Genomic DNA, 17,316 nt, shown 5'->3' on the forward strand with positions numbered 1-17,316 from the left:
TAAATGACAGACCCAGGCATTAAAAACTTTATGGTTTGCTAGAGTAGTTACCGAAATAGCAATTAATATTAGTTTTTTTACCTCTTATAACTTCGATATCCGATAAATCGGTATAAAATCATCACCGGCACCTCTGGCCGTGGTATGCGTCTACGGCTGCATGTATCGCGTGAGCGGCTATGGGAGTTGTCGTACGAGTTGGACGTTCCGTTTGATGGAATTTATCGTTCATTACGCTACATCACGTGACATTTCGTACGCTTATGTCAATCCCATACATTGTCTTTCTATTCCATTGGCGATATCGCTAACAAAAAGACACGTTGGCTAGACCCTCAGTACTATTTGTGAAACACCTGTATCCACACCGGATATCACAAAACAGAAAAATTCAGTATCTCAAGGTTCTTGAGACGCTTTACGCATGCTTGAAAAGTATGTGTTGTCAACCTTACATCATAAAAACAACAGCTGTTTGGAGGCAAGTACTGGAAGATACTCAGAGTAAAACCTTTGTACTTTTAATTGGTCGTTGACCTCCGTTGTCGATCAGCACCTCATCAGTCGCTTTCTTTGATTAATCTCTTTCTTTGATCAATCATTAGTGAATAATGATTAATATGTGGGTATTTTATTTTATATTACTTCGAGAGTCATTAACAGCCCTAAATTCCGTGTTTGACGACCCTATTTTAAACGCTTACCGAACAAATGCCCCTCCTTAGAATCTTCGGCAGATAATATTATTTCTAAACTAATCGTTGTCATAAGCTACAACCACTTAAGTTAAGTTTTCTAAATGACCCTGCTAGGAATCAAACTCATATTGTCTGCGTCATAAGATAAGACTAACTAAAATAAACATAGCTAAATTAAGTAAGCACTTTTTTTTACAACATGCGTTAAGTACTCAAATTATACAGTTTCGTAACTCTTAATCCGGCCCCAAGGTAACGTACGTAATCATAGTAAATTAATGCAGCATAAATCACCGCTTAGAGTTGCACTTGTTACCGGTTATTTGTTATTGGTAGCATTGTCGGGAGATCGTTTATTTCTATACCAGTCTATTTTTCAATGTATTTGGACATACTTTTAATTTGTGTAAATTAAAATGAGTAAATTCTTGCATTGTTCAGTCTCACCCTTTATAAGATACGAGTTTGTCGATGTGTCGATGTGCTATTTGCCTTCTCCCAATAATGACAAAACTTATACATATATGTAAAGATATTATGTTACGTTTATTTATTCAGCTTTCTAAACATTTCCAATTGCGTTACTTTATAATTGAGTGTGTACACTTGTTACTTACAAACAATGAACAGGCAGGGTTAAATAACATGATATAGTACTAGAATTAGACAACAAAATTATAAAATCTAAAGATAAAGTAACCCAAGCTTTTCGAATATCGCTGTGAACACTAGAGAATCATTAATTTCCCCCCGTTCTCTAACTATCGATCTTGCAAAGAATAATGTCGATGTTTTGTACTTAGTTTTCATCATATTAATCCGCAAGATATCATCAAAGTTTTTAAATCAATACATTTTAAAAATCTGAAGGTCTCTATGATATGTCGACTAAAGTTATAGACTTAATATTTAATCTAAATTCCCCACATTTACCCGTTGCATTCAATATGTACGTTGCCGAAGTATTTTTTCTGATTTGATGAAATGCAGTAAGGTGACTAATTATTTTGTTCAAAACTGGCTTATACTGGGTTATACTGGCTATACTAGTAGGTCTATAGTTACTAGGATCAACTTTCCTGATCTTAGTAACTATAGACCTACTTCCATTCTACCAGCTTTAAGTAAAATATTTGAAAAGATATTTCGTTATGCTGTTGTCCTATTTCGATAGGAATCACATTTTTCATATGACTTTTTACTAATGGTGCATTGACTAGCGCTGCTAAAATACATTTTTTTGTGAGGTCATATCAAAACACACATAAATTTTATTTTCATTGAAAAATTTGGCTAGTGATAAAAAAACCCGTATATATATGTTTTATATTTATATGAGATATTTAATTTGTTTTGTGTGTTTCTTTTTGAAAATAGCAATAAATTATTTGTAGGAGCGGTGTCAGTTCACAATCTAAATGCTTCATAGTTAGTGCTATGCAAATGCCTATGACTTCAGTACCTACGGAATCAAATCATGTTATACTAACAACAAAGGTTGTTTTGTTAAAGTTATGGTCGATATTTCACTTCCTTCATCTTCTATCTTTTCACGGTAAGAAACTTGTAAATGGTGGTAATTATTTTTTTCAATATTTCAGACCACAAGTAATCGCTTTGACAACAGTAAACGGTAATACAATAGAAGAAAACGTGAATATTAACAACCAGAAAATTCTGAGAGCCGCTAGAAGACAAGATGTAAGTAACAACTGACTAAGTAAGTCATATTTTAAATTTTACATCATTGCATTGCGTGTAATCTATCAAGGATCGTTACAGATTATAATAGTTTTAAATTGATAAATTTAAAAATATATATATAATCGTAATTTTAACATAATCAATTAATATAATAATTATGTGAAATATCATAGAATATCGTTATTCGCTGTCGCTGTGGGTAGCGAATTTATTACATTTTATGTCAACTAATCGTCACTACCTGCTTTGCGGAGTGTGCGGAGGGATACCTGGATTTCCAGGTCTCGTTTTGCACGCGAAACTTCATACAAATACTCGGCGGGATACCGCGCGGTATTTTTCGCTACCCACACAACGGTAGGGAATAACGCTTAGTTATGTCTGAACAGATCTTTATCCAACAAAAGGTCTTTCAATCGACAATCAAATGTCTCATCATTAGGCTCTTTTAATATTTTATTTATTTATTAGGTTTACAAACATCTGTGTACAATATTAGGTACTTATATATCTTATCATACCTTTACAAATAATATAATTGCCACAAAAATTTACAGGGAAACAAAATATACTAAAACGTTACTGTGTTTAACTAAAATTTTCACTTTTGTCAAATAATATGATTAGAAATTGATGCGTACACTACTTTTACGATTGAATTATTTGACTGAACTTAGCATTGACTTACAATTATATGGACGTCGGGTCCGCGCTAAAAAGTGTCCGAACTTATAGGGCGTTAAAATCGTATACAGAGCGTCATTAACGCTTTAGTCTTCGTTTGTTCGACTGACAGCGCGATACTGCGATGACATTACAATTTAAATTTCGAATAGGTTGACTTGGGACATTTTTTTCGTGGTTTTTGTATTAGACCCGTCGTCCATTTATTTGTAAGTCAATGGAACTTAGTAAATAAAATTTTTTTTACGAGTCTTGAGAGGAGAGTCGTGGTGAATGTTAATAATGTCACTGTAATTATTTACCGTCCTACATAACATTGGTGAATTTGGCCCGGTAAGATTTTACGAAATGTAACACTAAATGGATTAATATTGTTACGGGAACACGCAATTTGAATTTTTGAAGGAAGTGAGAACACTCCATTTCGTGATGAAACATTTTTGATACAAATGACACATCCAAGAGAGTTCTTCGATTATCAAATGACATAATATTAAAATGTGATAAACGGAGCTGGTATGATGAGAGTTTCTTCTTGGAGATACCACAGGATATCTACCAATGTACTACCTAACACTCGTTGTTTTACCATTTCCAAAAATGTGCTAATACTCCTCAACCTTTTTGTTTTGTGGTAACTGTATATTGTACCGTGGATTTTCTAGTAATTGTTAAAAGTAAGGAATTACTTATTACTGCTTATTAATATTAAGCTTTTACCTTGAATATTCCCCTAAATTCACGAAATTAAAATCTGTTGTTACGTTCCTTACGTCTATTGGTAAGTATGAATATTGTTTATGCTGAGCTGCAGTTTGCCTGAAATGATACGACGAAGATTACTTTTTGTCGCCATCCAAATTTTTTCTTGACGTGGGTATCATTCGAAGATTTCGTTTTCAAAAAAAAAAACTTTTTTTTTTCGAAAACTGTTTTATGCAATATTGTCACTATAATAATATAATATAATATAATAATAACGCACACACACAACATAGCCCCGCACTAGGGTAACCCTGTGTCGCAGGTGCCATGGACACACACATAGACAACTACAAATTACACCCAAACTCACGAGAGAAGTAAATGTAAGCCATACAAATATTTGTCCCGGCCTGGGAATCGAACATGGGACCTCTGCGTGGCAGTCCGGCATGGTAACCGTTCGGCCACCGAGGCAGTTAGACTATATGTCACTACGCTTCTAGCGTAAATAATAACGAAAAGTATGCGCGCGGGTTGGAAGGTCATTTAATCGCACGAAGAAGTGCTAATAATTTACTTCTTTGCTTTTTTATAACACCAAGTGACGGGACGGGCTAGTGTGCGTCTGTGGTAAGCGACACACCTATTCACAACAGTTGTAATGCCACTCAGAGCTTTATATAGCAAAGATCTTAGGGGCACTGCCACTGCAGCCGTCACCTTGAGACATAAGTTGACACGTCGCATGTGCCTGTAATTTCACCAGCACCCTTACCATATCAAATCAGAACACAGCAATGCTCACATTACTTCTTGGCGGCAGAAATAGGTAACGTGGCAGAACTTGACACTATTTACGCCAACTAAAATTATGGTCATTTACGGTTTTTATTTTGTTTTTTTTTCTTCACAAAGTTCGGTATTTTTTGTTTCTTTTTCGAATTTTGTTTTTTTGTTTCTTTTCTTCGCAAAATTCGGGTAGCATAATATTAGGAAATAAATAAGGCTGTTTGCATTATAAACAGAAAATAACCAAAAGAAAATTCCTTCACAAAAAGCTCTACTGGTCCATGAACGCTTTTTTTAGATATATTTGTGACGTCCTTAACTTTACACACCAGGGCACAGAGGTTGACTTTCAGGAGATCTTACTTTTTTCTGTTCAGGTACCAATATACAGAGGATCAAATTCTTCACTAATCGATAAAGAATCTGAAAGGGATTATTTCTTCGGCCAAAATGGATTGGGAGACAATAACGAGACATTAACAGGACTGGTACCAGCGCAGAAGCAGGGCGCTGTCGAAACTCTTTTAGAATTGTCTAAAAAGCATGAAGGTGTTATTGCATGATTATTTTGATGGCTGAAATTTAGTTTGTTTATTTTAAACCGAATTCTGGAATCCATTATTTCGTAACTGACAAGATTTTCTTGTCAGTTACAAAATAATGTGGTCACACAGTCACGTTAGTGATTTATCTATTATTTATGTACAAAAATAAAGAAATGATGATTGTGAATGTGTTGCTGAAGGAAGCCTAAGTTTGTTCATTGCCAAAGACTACTTGGTAGCACTGTGCTATTTTTTCCCTTGTTTTTATAGACTGTTTTTAACTGTATATGCAATTTAATTGATCAATCTTTCAGGAAAATTGATTCTGATTGTTATCGGATCCCTCACAAATATAGCTTTGGCTGTGAAGTTGGATCCTAAGTTTTTGCAACGATTTACACATGTGTATGTTGGTGCGGGACACATCGAAAGTAAGTGTACTTTAAACAATAGCGTCAAGTTATATAATAAAATAGAAATAAAATAAAAATAAAAATAAAAATAAATAAAAATAAAAAAAGGAAATATTGCGTGGAATGTGTTTGTACACGAAAATAAATAACTTAGATAACTGCATAAATAAAGAATAATTCAGGAATAAGAAATACCGTAAAGTTTTTACTTTCATCGATATTTGTCACGTGAGTCATCATTAACGAACAAAACGATCGAATTTGAACGCTATGCCTATACAAATCGAAAGTTGTTAAGATTATATTTTGCGAGCCAACGTTAACTAACAGTCGACTTCTCTGTAAAGAGTTAGGAAGACTAAATCTGTATGACACCATACAAGAAAGGTCTAGTTGCGACAGTTTTACTCAGTTCTGTTTCGGGGCAGCAATTTCCATCTCGAAGTCATAATCAAGAGAAAAATTTGTAGAAACGCGATCATTAGAATTTTTTATACTTAATTTAAACGTTAACTATAGCATTATTTCTAAATTTTAGGTGAACGTTATCCAAAACCCGAATTCAATGCACGCATAGACGTTGAAGCGTACCGTATATTAGCTCAATACGCAACTCCTGATAAAGTTACAGTTGTTCCTTTCTCACAGGTGCTTGATTATTTGGACATAGATCTGGTAAGTCAATATAATAATAATAAATAGCCGTAATTTTTGGCTTCCTGGTGTGATCCTCTCCCTTTGTATAAAGGCATGATTACAGCTCTACGGGCACCTTGTTCTTTGCCCAACATTTTTAAACCGGAATACCCTGCCGAATTGCCATTTTTCATTCCTTTCATCGCTTTTACAATCTCATCCATTGCTTAACTCGTCAACATTTGTGTCAACTACCTGAGACAATTAATGTGGTTATCACTCACAAACAGATACTCAAAATAATCCTTTCATCGTCTTGGAACGCTCTTCTCACCCATTATCAAGGTACCGCTTTCATCCCTTGCCACACATATTCCCCTTTCTTTCCGTACACATTTCCAGAATAGTTTTTATTATCTCGTAATTTGTTGTCAAATTTCTTTTCACACTATTCTGTCCTTTGACTTTTTTATTCTCCATTTACATATTCATATTATTTTTAATTATCTCATACCTCTCTTCAGTTTTCTGCATCCAACCACGCATTCTTCTTCTCTTATATTGCACCTTTCTTTCGCACTTTCAACGATTCCTTGTTTTAGAACATGCCATGTGTCTTCTACTTCAAGATCATTCATTTTCTATACACACCTAAGACTGTCACTCACTTTCTTTAATTATTTTTTACCCATTTCTTTATCTTTCAATCTTTTTTTTACTCTCCTGATTTCGATATTTGTAAATTCTGATTCAACTCTTTGAAACCTATTTCTGCTTACGATTTAAGGATTGGCGGAAAAATAAGCTTGGGAAAATAAACACGGATTCAATAAAAGCTATTAATTCATATGAAAGGATATCTTTACCTAAAACTAAATCGTGGAATCTGCTCGACCCGGCTGTTGTAGCGATAGCATTAAGTAATGTACCTTTGAAGAACGGGAAAGAACCTGATTTTGTAACCGAGTACAAGTTTTCGAAGAATGATATTATTTTATGTGGTAAGTTTTTCCATTTTTCTATGATACAGTTTCAAAGGACATATTATTATAGAATCTCAGTCTTTTATTGTAACGTCTATGTGCCGTTTATTCAATGTAATGATGAATGCTGATACAGCTCTTTTATGCAGGGCATTAGTATATGACGGGTTATGAAAACGACGTCCAGTCCATATTATGTATTGGAAAGCAAATTTTCTCGGAATTTAAAAAACATAATAGAATAGAATAGAATATCATTTATTTCTTGTAAATATGGTACAATAAAAGCAGATGTTACAAAATTTAAAAAAGTTCAGTACATTTTTCCAACAAGCGGCATAGAAATATTAAAATAATAGTAATTCCGTTAAATACCAAAATAAATTTCTATCAAAAAATACAATTCGTGTCAGATGTGAGTTAAAAATATTAAAAAAGTAATATAAAATGTGATTGAATTCAATAATTGTGAGTTGTCATGTAGATAATCATTAATAATATTTATCAGTTAATAGCGATGTCAGTTTCTTTGTGAATAATGCTAGTGGTAACGATTTCATGTTTTCCAATAGTTTGTTATATATTTTTAGTGCCATCCCAACTATACTCTTTGTTAACATAGCTGTTTTGTAAGTACCTGTTAACAATAAATTAAAATACTGTGATGGCATAGGCCATGCTCTGACATCCGATAACTTGTACATACTTTTGTAGTAACAAAAAATACCTATAGTTGGAACAAAGAAGAGAATATTTCCAAATATTTTGGTTGATATTTTGTTTCATAATCCTGTTTTAGTGTATATCTAATTTGTATCGTATTCCAGGAAATAAACGGGGAATAAACACAAATAATTTTGTTAAAGAAGAATACGCAAATGTCAGAGTAGCTTATAGTTTCGATGTAGAAAAGTACAAATCGTTTCTACTGGATATATTTACAGCAGAATTGCGGTGATCTTAGTGCTCCTTAATATATTATTTGTTACGAACAATATATTATGCAAAATTGTATACGAAATGTTATGTTTTATTTACACCAACCCTATTGAAAAATATGCGTATATCCTATAAACAGATAAAATGAGAAATAAAAAAATTACAAAAATGTAAATTCACATCAATTATAGAAAAGTAGGAATAATAATATGTGGAGTCCATTGACCTTTGTAAGGTAAACGATAGTGCTCGGTTCTGGCCTCTTCCCGGACATCATGTAACGTAGCGTTTACCTGTGAGGCTACCGGGATAAGTACACTACCTATAGGAATTATCCAAGGTTTTATAACTAACAAAGGAAACCAATGCTTAAGTTTTAACAATCAGCGTTTATTAATCATTTCTACAAGATACTTGCACCCTTAATTTTAAACTAGAACTTCATTAACCATCCGGGATTACTACTCTAACTAACCTATTGACGGCGGCGGGCTAAAGGGTAAGCTCACGGGTTTGATGGGAGGGCAGTTTGCATGGCCTGGGCACACCTTGGTCACGCGCAGCAGTTACTCCCCAACACTGGAGATGGATAGGTGAGATAGTTCCTGCGGGGGACGGAAGATGAGCAACGTACACGGATGGGTACACCTTGGTCACGCGCGACAGAGCGCTCTCAACAGCCCCTCACCCAGTGGAGGTCCTTACCGTAGTAAGTTCCTCCAGCGAGCGTCTCGATTAATGTGAATGAGATGAAACTATTAAAAATGCAATCAAAATAATTACATTCGTTTGGAGTTACAAATTTCAAAGTTTTAAGCTGTAAAACCACAGATACTATACTAGTACAGATACCCAATCTCTAAAGAAATTTCGCACTCGTAACTTCGCTTATTTGGATGCTTAATTCTATTTGTAACCCTGATCAATATATGATATAAGTAAACCCGCGATGTGATTGTAATAATATTTAAAAAGGCCAATCGATGGCAGCTATCACGTTATTGTCAACGTTGTTCTCTTAGTCCGATGTTTGTTATAATATTATGTGCTCAAATGTTAGAAATAACAACAAGAGGAACAGTTTAAAGCAATATAATATTCTTCGGATGGCATGTCGCGTGCTAACCATTTCAGCAAAAAGAAAAAATAGTCACTCTGTGTGTGACATAACATGTTACATTGGTTTTATTCTTTTTCGTAAATACCTAATAAAACCTCAACACCCCCTTTCAATGTTAACTTCCTTAAGTTAAGATTGCACATACAAAGTATTGGAGCTACAACAATAAAATTGATTTATAAAACTTCACACATCTTTATAGAACGGTAACTTATACAATTGGCATTTCAATGTCAAACAGGTATAACAAATATTAAATATCTATTACATTACTTTAAGTTTTTCTAAGAAATTATTATGTTTAACGATAATGTAATGGCTTTGTGAATATAACAACATAACTCATTATAAACAAGTTCTTAAACAATCTTTAATAAAATGGTATTTAATATCTATGATCGTGGTTCTTTTGCTGTTTTCCTTGCACTCAATCATTTTTAAAGTGCTTTGGTCATGGACACGTAGGTATCTGTACCCAAGATTAGAGAATATGCTAGTACTAGTTACTATTGTGGAAAAGGGCGTAACCACTTACGCCTTTTCTGTCTTCCTTGTCGTATGCTCAGTCTGCGTCGGTATAACACACCAACTGTTTTTCTTGTGATTTTGTGTATGTTAACCTTTTCTGCGAAGTTAGTTATAAATACCTAAAAAAAAATTAAAATTTAAACTGTTTATTTCGAAAAATTACAAAAGTTATTTCACTTTACTAAAGCTAAAATTTTTATATTCTAAAATTATGCACCTTAGTAACTTTCAACCACAGTTACATCTTAACATTATTACTTATTTCAAAGTCTAGTATATTTACTTACACAGTTCTTATATAATATTTCTCCCTAGCTAAATGTCGTCTAATCAATCTGGTACAGATCCTTTTATTTGCTGATTCTAATATTTGTGCTAACTTCTTTCGTACCCTGTTTAACACATCTGGAAGTACAAACGACCATATTCTCCTACCATATACATTGTTATAATTTGGAAGTTAAAATGTATGATTGCTATGCAATATTCTTAGTCTTGATAGTCTTTTTTCCTTCTCCAAAAATAGAACTTTTTCTTGGTACTCAGATACAATTGCTAAATTTACTTTATCATAAACATTTAAAACTTTACAGTATTGGAATAATTTAGCATAATTATCTTTATATTTGCATTTCACTTTCAAGGGTACAGTTTTCTTTAGCAGTCTTATTTGTACCTAAGTCATATATTTTTTTTTTAAATATGTTTTGTACGTTCTGCCATAACTAGCTAGACCATAGCTTATTACCCAGTCAGCCATTGACAAATATAACAGTCTTAATGTGTTGTATCTACGATGTATGAAGGCATCTTACATTTGATAATACTAATATTTGCCAAAATGGCTCTCAGTCTATTACCTACGTGGTCTACATGGGGGCCCCACCAAAACCTTTGATTAATTTTTATGCCTAGGTACGTGTGGTCTTTAACAATATCAAGAGGCTCACAGCAACAGTGAGTGTTTTGAGAGTGCATACATTGGTGATCATGCGCCACAACTCGAGGGCTTATATTAACTTTTAAGTGTAGTGAATGAATATGCATTACTTTTGTTTTGGTGTAATTTATGGATAAACCCACATCATGTGCCCACCTACACAATGTATTAAATTCCATTTGCATCATATGTTGCGCAACCTCTATATCTTTGTGCGCTGTACAATTATACATGTATCATCAGGAAATTGGTAAACAGAGCCGTATTGGAATATATTACACATGTCATTTACATACAGCAGATATTCGGTTGGGCCCAGTATCGATCCTTGAGCACATCCATGGGGAGTGGGTTTTAGGTTGCTGTGCTCCCTAGCTATGCTGACAGTGCTCTACCTCTGTTTGTGGTAGTTCTTAAACCACTCCAATAGTAGATCCTGTATGCCATTTTGCTCCATTTTTCTATATAGTGTTTCAAAATTTAAAGTATCAAAGGCCTTGCTAAAGTCGATCATTACTGCTAATACTTGTTGTCTGTTATTTAACCCAGATAAGCCTGAAACTATTTTTCATGACATACATTACATAACTTGCATTTATTTAGTAAAATATGTCTTAAAATATATTTAAAAAATCCTGAAAAAAATTTTCAGTGCATGGCTTTCAGGGAAAGACACGTCCTATATATAGGACAGTAGGATAATAGGTAGTAGAATAGGCATTATATTGACAATTATAAAACTTATTTTATTGTACGTATTTATTGAGTGAATCGGTCGATATTATAAATGAACTTGTTTTTTTGTTAAGAATGATAATTTTCAAAACATTTGACACATACTCCAACATCACATTTTTTGCACCGGGTCAATGTTTTTTTATGGCATTGCCGGCAGCGAGTTTGTTTTGCTTGTGGAATGACTAAGTGATTAGTTTGGTCTTTTCTACTGTCAGCATGCTCGTGTTGAGAGGGTCGACTTGGCCCTCGTTTTCCGGTTTTTCTGTTTGATTCGATCAAAGCTGTTGCCACCCTCCTGCGAAAACCTAGATGATCGAGTTTTCCGTGAGTTGTTTTATATAATTGCCATGCGTTGTGTTCGGCAAGATCGATCATGTGTGTTAGTAATGGCATGTACCATTTCTTGCCTCTTACGCCAACTCTATAATGAGAAATGTTTTCATCAGACCGATCAACTCCTCCCATATGTTTGTTATAAATAGCAACAATATGTGGTTCCTCTATGACAATGTTCTTCTTTTCTCTTTGCGAGAACCGTCTTGCAGATTGCATGGGATGTATTCCGACAGCGTTGGAAGCAATACTGAATATGTTGTTATCATGCCATTTAGCGATAATGAACTTGTTGTCATGGGTGGTCCTGTAATCTAAAACACCTCGTTCCTTTTTCTTCAATGTCTTCGAAGAAACAAGGGGACAGTTAGACGTCCTGTTTTCTCGAATCGTACCAGTACAACGCAAACCCTTTTTAGTTATCTCCTCTAACAATGGCGTTCCAGTGAAGAAATTATCAAAAACAATGTGGTAAGGAAGATCAAATCCACGTGAAATCAAAACGTCACAAAATGTCAGTACTACGCTAGCACCCAAGCCTAATTCTTTATATTTTGGGTCACACATAGTTGTGGCACCTTGATATGGCTCTAACCACAACACGTATCCTAGCCGTGTAGCTCCAACCCATGACTTGAACCCGTAACGGATCGGCTTTCCCTTGATATGCTGCTTGCAACTATGTCTGCCATAATAAGGGATCATAGCTTCATCTACGCTGTAGTGTTCATCGAGAGGAGAGAATTCCAAAAACTTTTTATTCAGCATTGTTATAAGTGGGCGTATTTTTGTGTATTTGTCTTGCAGATCGAGGTTATCATTTACATGTAGGTGGCGAAAAATAAAATCGAATCTATCCCTAGTCATAGCTGAGCCGATCAACTCATTTTTTGTATCAGGAGAGTTTTCCCAATACATACTTCGTCGCGGGAGCCATGCGTAACCGCTGACCAACAAAATGCCAATAAAACATTTCATTTCATTAGCGGTTATATCCCCTGGCGTATTCTTTTTGACGGCGTACATGTTACTCTCTGATACCAACAAGGAAATCACATCTTCATCTATAAAGTTTCCGAACCACTCAATAGGACGTTTATCTTGGAAAGCACCTTGAACCTGGGGCCACTCCAGCGCACATGTTTTTAGATCTTGCTTTCTCCATACGTAAGTCCTCCTGCGCTTAGTCTGACTTACAACAGGTTCTTGCACAGTATCACAAATATGCTTTTCGCCTCGAACACTTCTGCAGGCTGAAGTAATATGTTTCTGGGCAAGTTATTTAGCGTCACATTATCCTCTTCCCCCGAATCTTCATCAGTCGGGATCAACGGGGGGTGGTAGAATATATATTTCCCTGTCTCTGTAATCTTCATCATCATCATCGATGTTTTCTAAAGCATCTAATATCTCATGCGCTTTTAATGGTCTGCAAAGAAATTATTTTCCGTATTAGCCTACTGTCCTATATTTAGACCACCCCCTTTTATGACGATTTATTTCCACTATTTACCAAACATCAATCAATCGATAATTTTGATAGGAAACAAAAGGTTCTATACTATATAAAAACTTTGTAAAATGAAATCTCAATGTGAATTATAATATTTTGGACATATCTGCAACTTACTATTATTGTACACTTTTAGATGAAATATTTCAGAAAAAAACATACAACTAGCGTTTTTTAATTTTTACTACAATATTAATAAGATTCCTTGTTACGAATTGTTATAACTAATAAAAACCATATAAGTGGGTAGAGAGATATATTTTTTTAATCTTACCGACCTATATGTAGGACAGTAGGCTTATCTGGGTATCTTCCAGTGTGGAGGGAGAGTCCCCACATAACCCCTGAGTCTCCCTGGGCTCAGGGAGACTCAGGTAAAGATTTCCCCCCCCGCCAAAAAAAAAAAAAAAAAAAAAAGGCTTATCTGGGTATAAGTGTTTACTTCATCTGTAAACAATGTTGGCAACTTTGTAGTACTTTTGTTTTTTGAAAACCAAATTGCTTTTCGTGAGTGACTCCGTTACTTGACAAAAAACTATTTATTTCTTGGCCATAATACCTTTCAATGATTTTGTCTATACATGATAATATAGTAATAGGTCTATAGTTATTGAAGTCAGTGTAACTTCCTTTTTTGTGGATTGGTCTGACCATTCCAATTTTTAATTTATCTGGACACGTACTTGTAGTAATGCACTGGTTAATCAAATGCGTTAAAACGGGAGTTATGTTATTGGCAATATATTTTATGTCCTTTGCTCTAATTTTGTCAAGTCCCGGACTCTTCTTTTTATTAATATTACAAATTATCTTATACAATTTTTGCTCATTAATTTTATGAAATTTTATTGACACTGTGGGGTTATTTATGTAATTTTTTTCATTAAGCAATTTTTCGTCACACGTATTTAACACATTTTTTACATTTAAGTCAAATTCTCTGTAATCCAACTGTTCTTACATTTACTATCTATAGTTATTGTTTTTGTGGTTTGCAATTTATTGTATATATTATCAAATTCGTGTACAATTAAGTTATGTATATCATTTGGGTCACATTTTTTAAGTGCTGGGCTCTAGTCCACCTTTGCAAGCTCTCGCCTCGCTACGTTTTCGTCTATTGTATACACTTGTTTTTTGCGTTGTAGTGGGTGTGAACTGGTACATGCTAAACCAGTGATAAAGTGGTCTACCAGTGCGTTCTGCCGAACGGCCGATTGCGCTGCACACCCAGCCTGCCCAGGTAACCTGAGCACTCTTTTGGCGGAAGTCCATATCGTCTCCGTAGGCGATGTAAATCTTGATACGATTTTCAAAAGTTATAATATAGATCATATGTTATTCAAGTTTTCAATGATCAAAATGTTCGGTGCATCCGGAATCAATGACCCACTCGATATTTTCGTTATTCGCTTTTGAAACTTTGTTAAAGTTCCCCATGGCCAAGAAGGTGTAATTATCACGTCCTACTTCATCCAATGCTATATGACTATATCTATATCGTTCATGCATCAGAAAGGTTTAAAAATATAAAACCCTGAAAATTCTTCATTGCACTTAGGTATATTCGTAGCCATCCTAAGTATGCATCGCAAATTCGGAATCTCTACTACGATACTTACTTTAGAGTATAGTAAATAAATCAAATATAGTAAATTACAAATTTAAACTGCCCCATTTGGAGTACATGCACCGTTGTGAAAAATTTTACCTGTTGCCTTTATATCTGCGGAGAAATATAGCTGATGCATGTTTGCTGCTGAACAATGCACAGAATAAGATTGATTGTCCAGAGTTCCTCAGTAATATTATACTTAAACCTCCAGTTAAAACGTTTCGTAAGAATAATTTGCTTCATGTTCCATTTAGTCGTACTAATTTTAGAATTAATAGTTAGCTACCAAGATCATTAACATTATTTAATCAACTCAGTGATGACGTACGCATAGATGTTTTCTGTAACAGCGTTAAGAATATAAAAACTATTATGACTAATAACTTCTTATCATGTGACTGTTAAAGCGATTGTTGTGTTCTCCTAGAAGTGTTAGTTTATGTTATGGTAGTGTTATTTTCTTATTTTCATATGTGGAAGCTTTTAATTGGTATCTGATTAATCAAATTTAAAATGTTGTCAAAGCTCCTCTAGTAAAATAAAATAAAATGATCATATTGTTTCGAGTCACGTGGATATGCTCGGCATCGACTCCTTGATCTCCCGCATCCCCGCCAGTTGCGTCTGTGACAGTCCTTAGATACACGTTCCGGTTTGTTACACTTGAAACATGTTACGAATGCCGTCTCCTAGTTGTCAGTTGTCGGTGGAAAATTATTTTCGAGGATCTTAGAGTGGTATTCTAGAACTCTACTCAATGCTCAAGTCAGGACTTGAGTATTGCAGTGAGAACTGAAAATCATACTCAAGTCCCTGCTGTTAGTGTCGTATTTCCAGTGCTTGTGTTTCCAGTGCAATCCTGACTTGAGCATTGAGTAGAGTTCTAGAATATGACCCTTAAACTCCTAGTGAAGTAGTCTTGCTTTTACAAATTGTAGCTTTAATGCAGTTCCCTGAAATCCCGATTTGCACTATATAGCAGTTATTACTGTATCGTATTTGTCTTGTAGTCCAGTTAGTAGGTATGCTATCTTGTCACATTATATTAAGCAGCCCAGCTCTCTTGTGATATTGTCAAATTTTTCAAAATAATCTTCTTATGAATCTTTTCTTGTTACGATTGTTTTAAATTTATTGGTTTTCTTCTTAGTTGTGTGATGGTTATGATACGTTTACTTTGGAATATTTCTTTTAAAGTGTTGTTATTTCTTTGGGCGTTTTGCACAAAAATGTTTTTGGCCTTTGCGTTTGCTTTCGTGTTTTCTTCTTCACTTATTTTACTTACGTTTTCATTATTTAGGATGCTCGATGACCCTTTCTCCTCCCTAATACATTCCACACGGATAACCAATAGTTGAAATTTCCTGCTTGCAATTGAGGAAAATTTGACGACGCCATTTGTACCCTGATTTACTGCTTTTATTTTTATATTATTTATTTCTTCGTTTCTTTTCTTCAGTTTTATATTTTCATTTTGCATTTATTCCTTTATTTTAATATATCTGTATTCTTTCCCTTTTTGTCCATAATCTGTTAGAATTAATAACAAGAGAAGTAGTTTAAAGCAATATATTTATCAGACGGCACATCGCGTTCCCAAGCATTTCAACAAAATGAAAAAAAGTTACTCTGTGTCTGACATAACATGTTACATTAGGTTTATTATTTTAAGTAAATACCTAATAACGCTTCAACAATATATACAATAATACATAAATGTAATATAATATATAAAGAAACTGAGTCTGTACTTTAATATTTTAAATGCTAAAAGGTTACTTAGTCTCGACCATAAATTCAAAGAAGTGCCTTCTATATATTTTTTGTGAACTAACAAATCGCATGATAATGACAAACTTTCGATTTGTCATCTTTTTAACCGACTTCAAAAAGGAGGAGATTCTCAATTCAACTCTATGTTTTTTTTTGTACGTATGGTACGCGATAACTCTAGAGATAAAGAATTTGGGAACCGATTTTGATGTAGTAATTCCATTGAAATTTGAAGAAAATATTCCACCTCTATGGGTGGCAAACTAGGGGATAAAAAACCATTCGCACCCTTCATGGAAGAATAGCATAAGTGGAGTTATGTCAAAAACGTTTATTTCTCCATTAGATACAGAAAAATATAACCCACATCCTCTCCAATTTTTGTAACTCCATCGACTAATATATATACTGTAGATAGTGTTAGAAGAATTGGAGAGATTGTGGCTTATATTTTTCTGTATCTAATGGAAAAATAAACTTTTGGCGTAATTCCACTTATGCCATTCTTCCATGAGGACTGCCATATATTGACGAGCGTTTCCATTATTTAAGTAAGCATTCGAGAGCTTCTATAACGACAACAAAGACAATTATATAACACGTTCATATTATTGTACGAATGATAAATACCGTACCGCAGGGATCCGTCCTATCTCCCAC

General features: G+C 34.3%; 1 protein-coding gene, 1 long non-coding RNA gene and 1 pseudogene across 2 annotated transcripts; 1 reads left to right on the forward strand and 2 right to left on the reverse strand.

Moving 5' to 3' along the window:
- Window positions 1-2,019: 2,019 nt before the first annotated feature.
- On the forward strand, window positions 2,020-8,276 carry LOC113233299 (probable uridine nucleosidase 2). The gene is made up of 6 exons (XM_026468369.1): window positions 2,020-2,399; window positions 4,958-5,129; window positions 5,440-5,556; window positions 6,077-6,213; window positions 6,962-7,175; window positions 7,985-8,276. The coding sequence occupies exons 1-6, from the start codon at window positions 2,136-2,138 to the stop codon at window positions 8,113-8,115; spliced, it is 1,035 nt and encodes a 344-aa protein (XP_026324154.1). The 5' UTR covers window positions 2,020-2,135; the 3' UTR covers window positions 8,116-8,276.
- A 406-nt stretch (window positions 8,277-8,682) lies between these two features.
- LOC113232728 lies at window positions 8,683-10,119 on the reverse strand. The gene is made up of 3 exons (XR_003310648.1): window positions 10,032-10,119; window positions 9,752-9,863; window positions 8,683-8,701 (listed from the first exon to the last, which is right to left on the reverse strand). It is a non-coding gene; the product is annotated as an uncharacterized LOC113232728 (long non-coding RNA).
- Window positions 10,120-11,488: 1,369 nt separating this feature from the next.
- On the reverse strand, window positions 11,489-14,543 carry LOC113232729 (annotated as a pseudogene).
- Between the last annotated feature and the right edge of the window lie 2,773 nt (window positions 14,544-17,316).

This window comes from Hyposmocoma kahamanoa, unplaced genomic scaffold (genome assembly GCF_003589595.1).
Source record: "Hyposmocoma kahamanoa isolate Upper Pololo Valley unplaced genomic scaffold, ASM358959v1 78, whole genome shotgun sequence".
Taxonomy (NCBI): domain Eukaryota; kingdom Metazoa; phylum Arthropoda; class Insecta; order Lepidoptera; family Cosmopterigidae; genus Hyposmocoma; species Hyposmocoma kahamanoa.

Excerpts from the sequence above, each read along its gene's own strand:
- LOC113233299 (XM_026468369.1), top strand. The coding sequence starts at position 2,136 with ATGCAAATGCCTATGACTTCAGTACCTACGGAATCAAATCATGTTATA. Across the intron at positions 2,400-4,957 it reads GAGCCGCTAGAAGACAAGAT|GTACCAATATACAGAGGATC; the intron begins GTAAGTAACAAC and ends TTTTCTGTTCAG. Across the intron at positions 6,214-6,961 it reads ATTATTTGGACATAGATCTG|GATTGGCGGAAAAATAAGCT; the intron begins GTAAGTCAATAT and ends TTACGATTTAAG.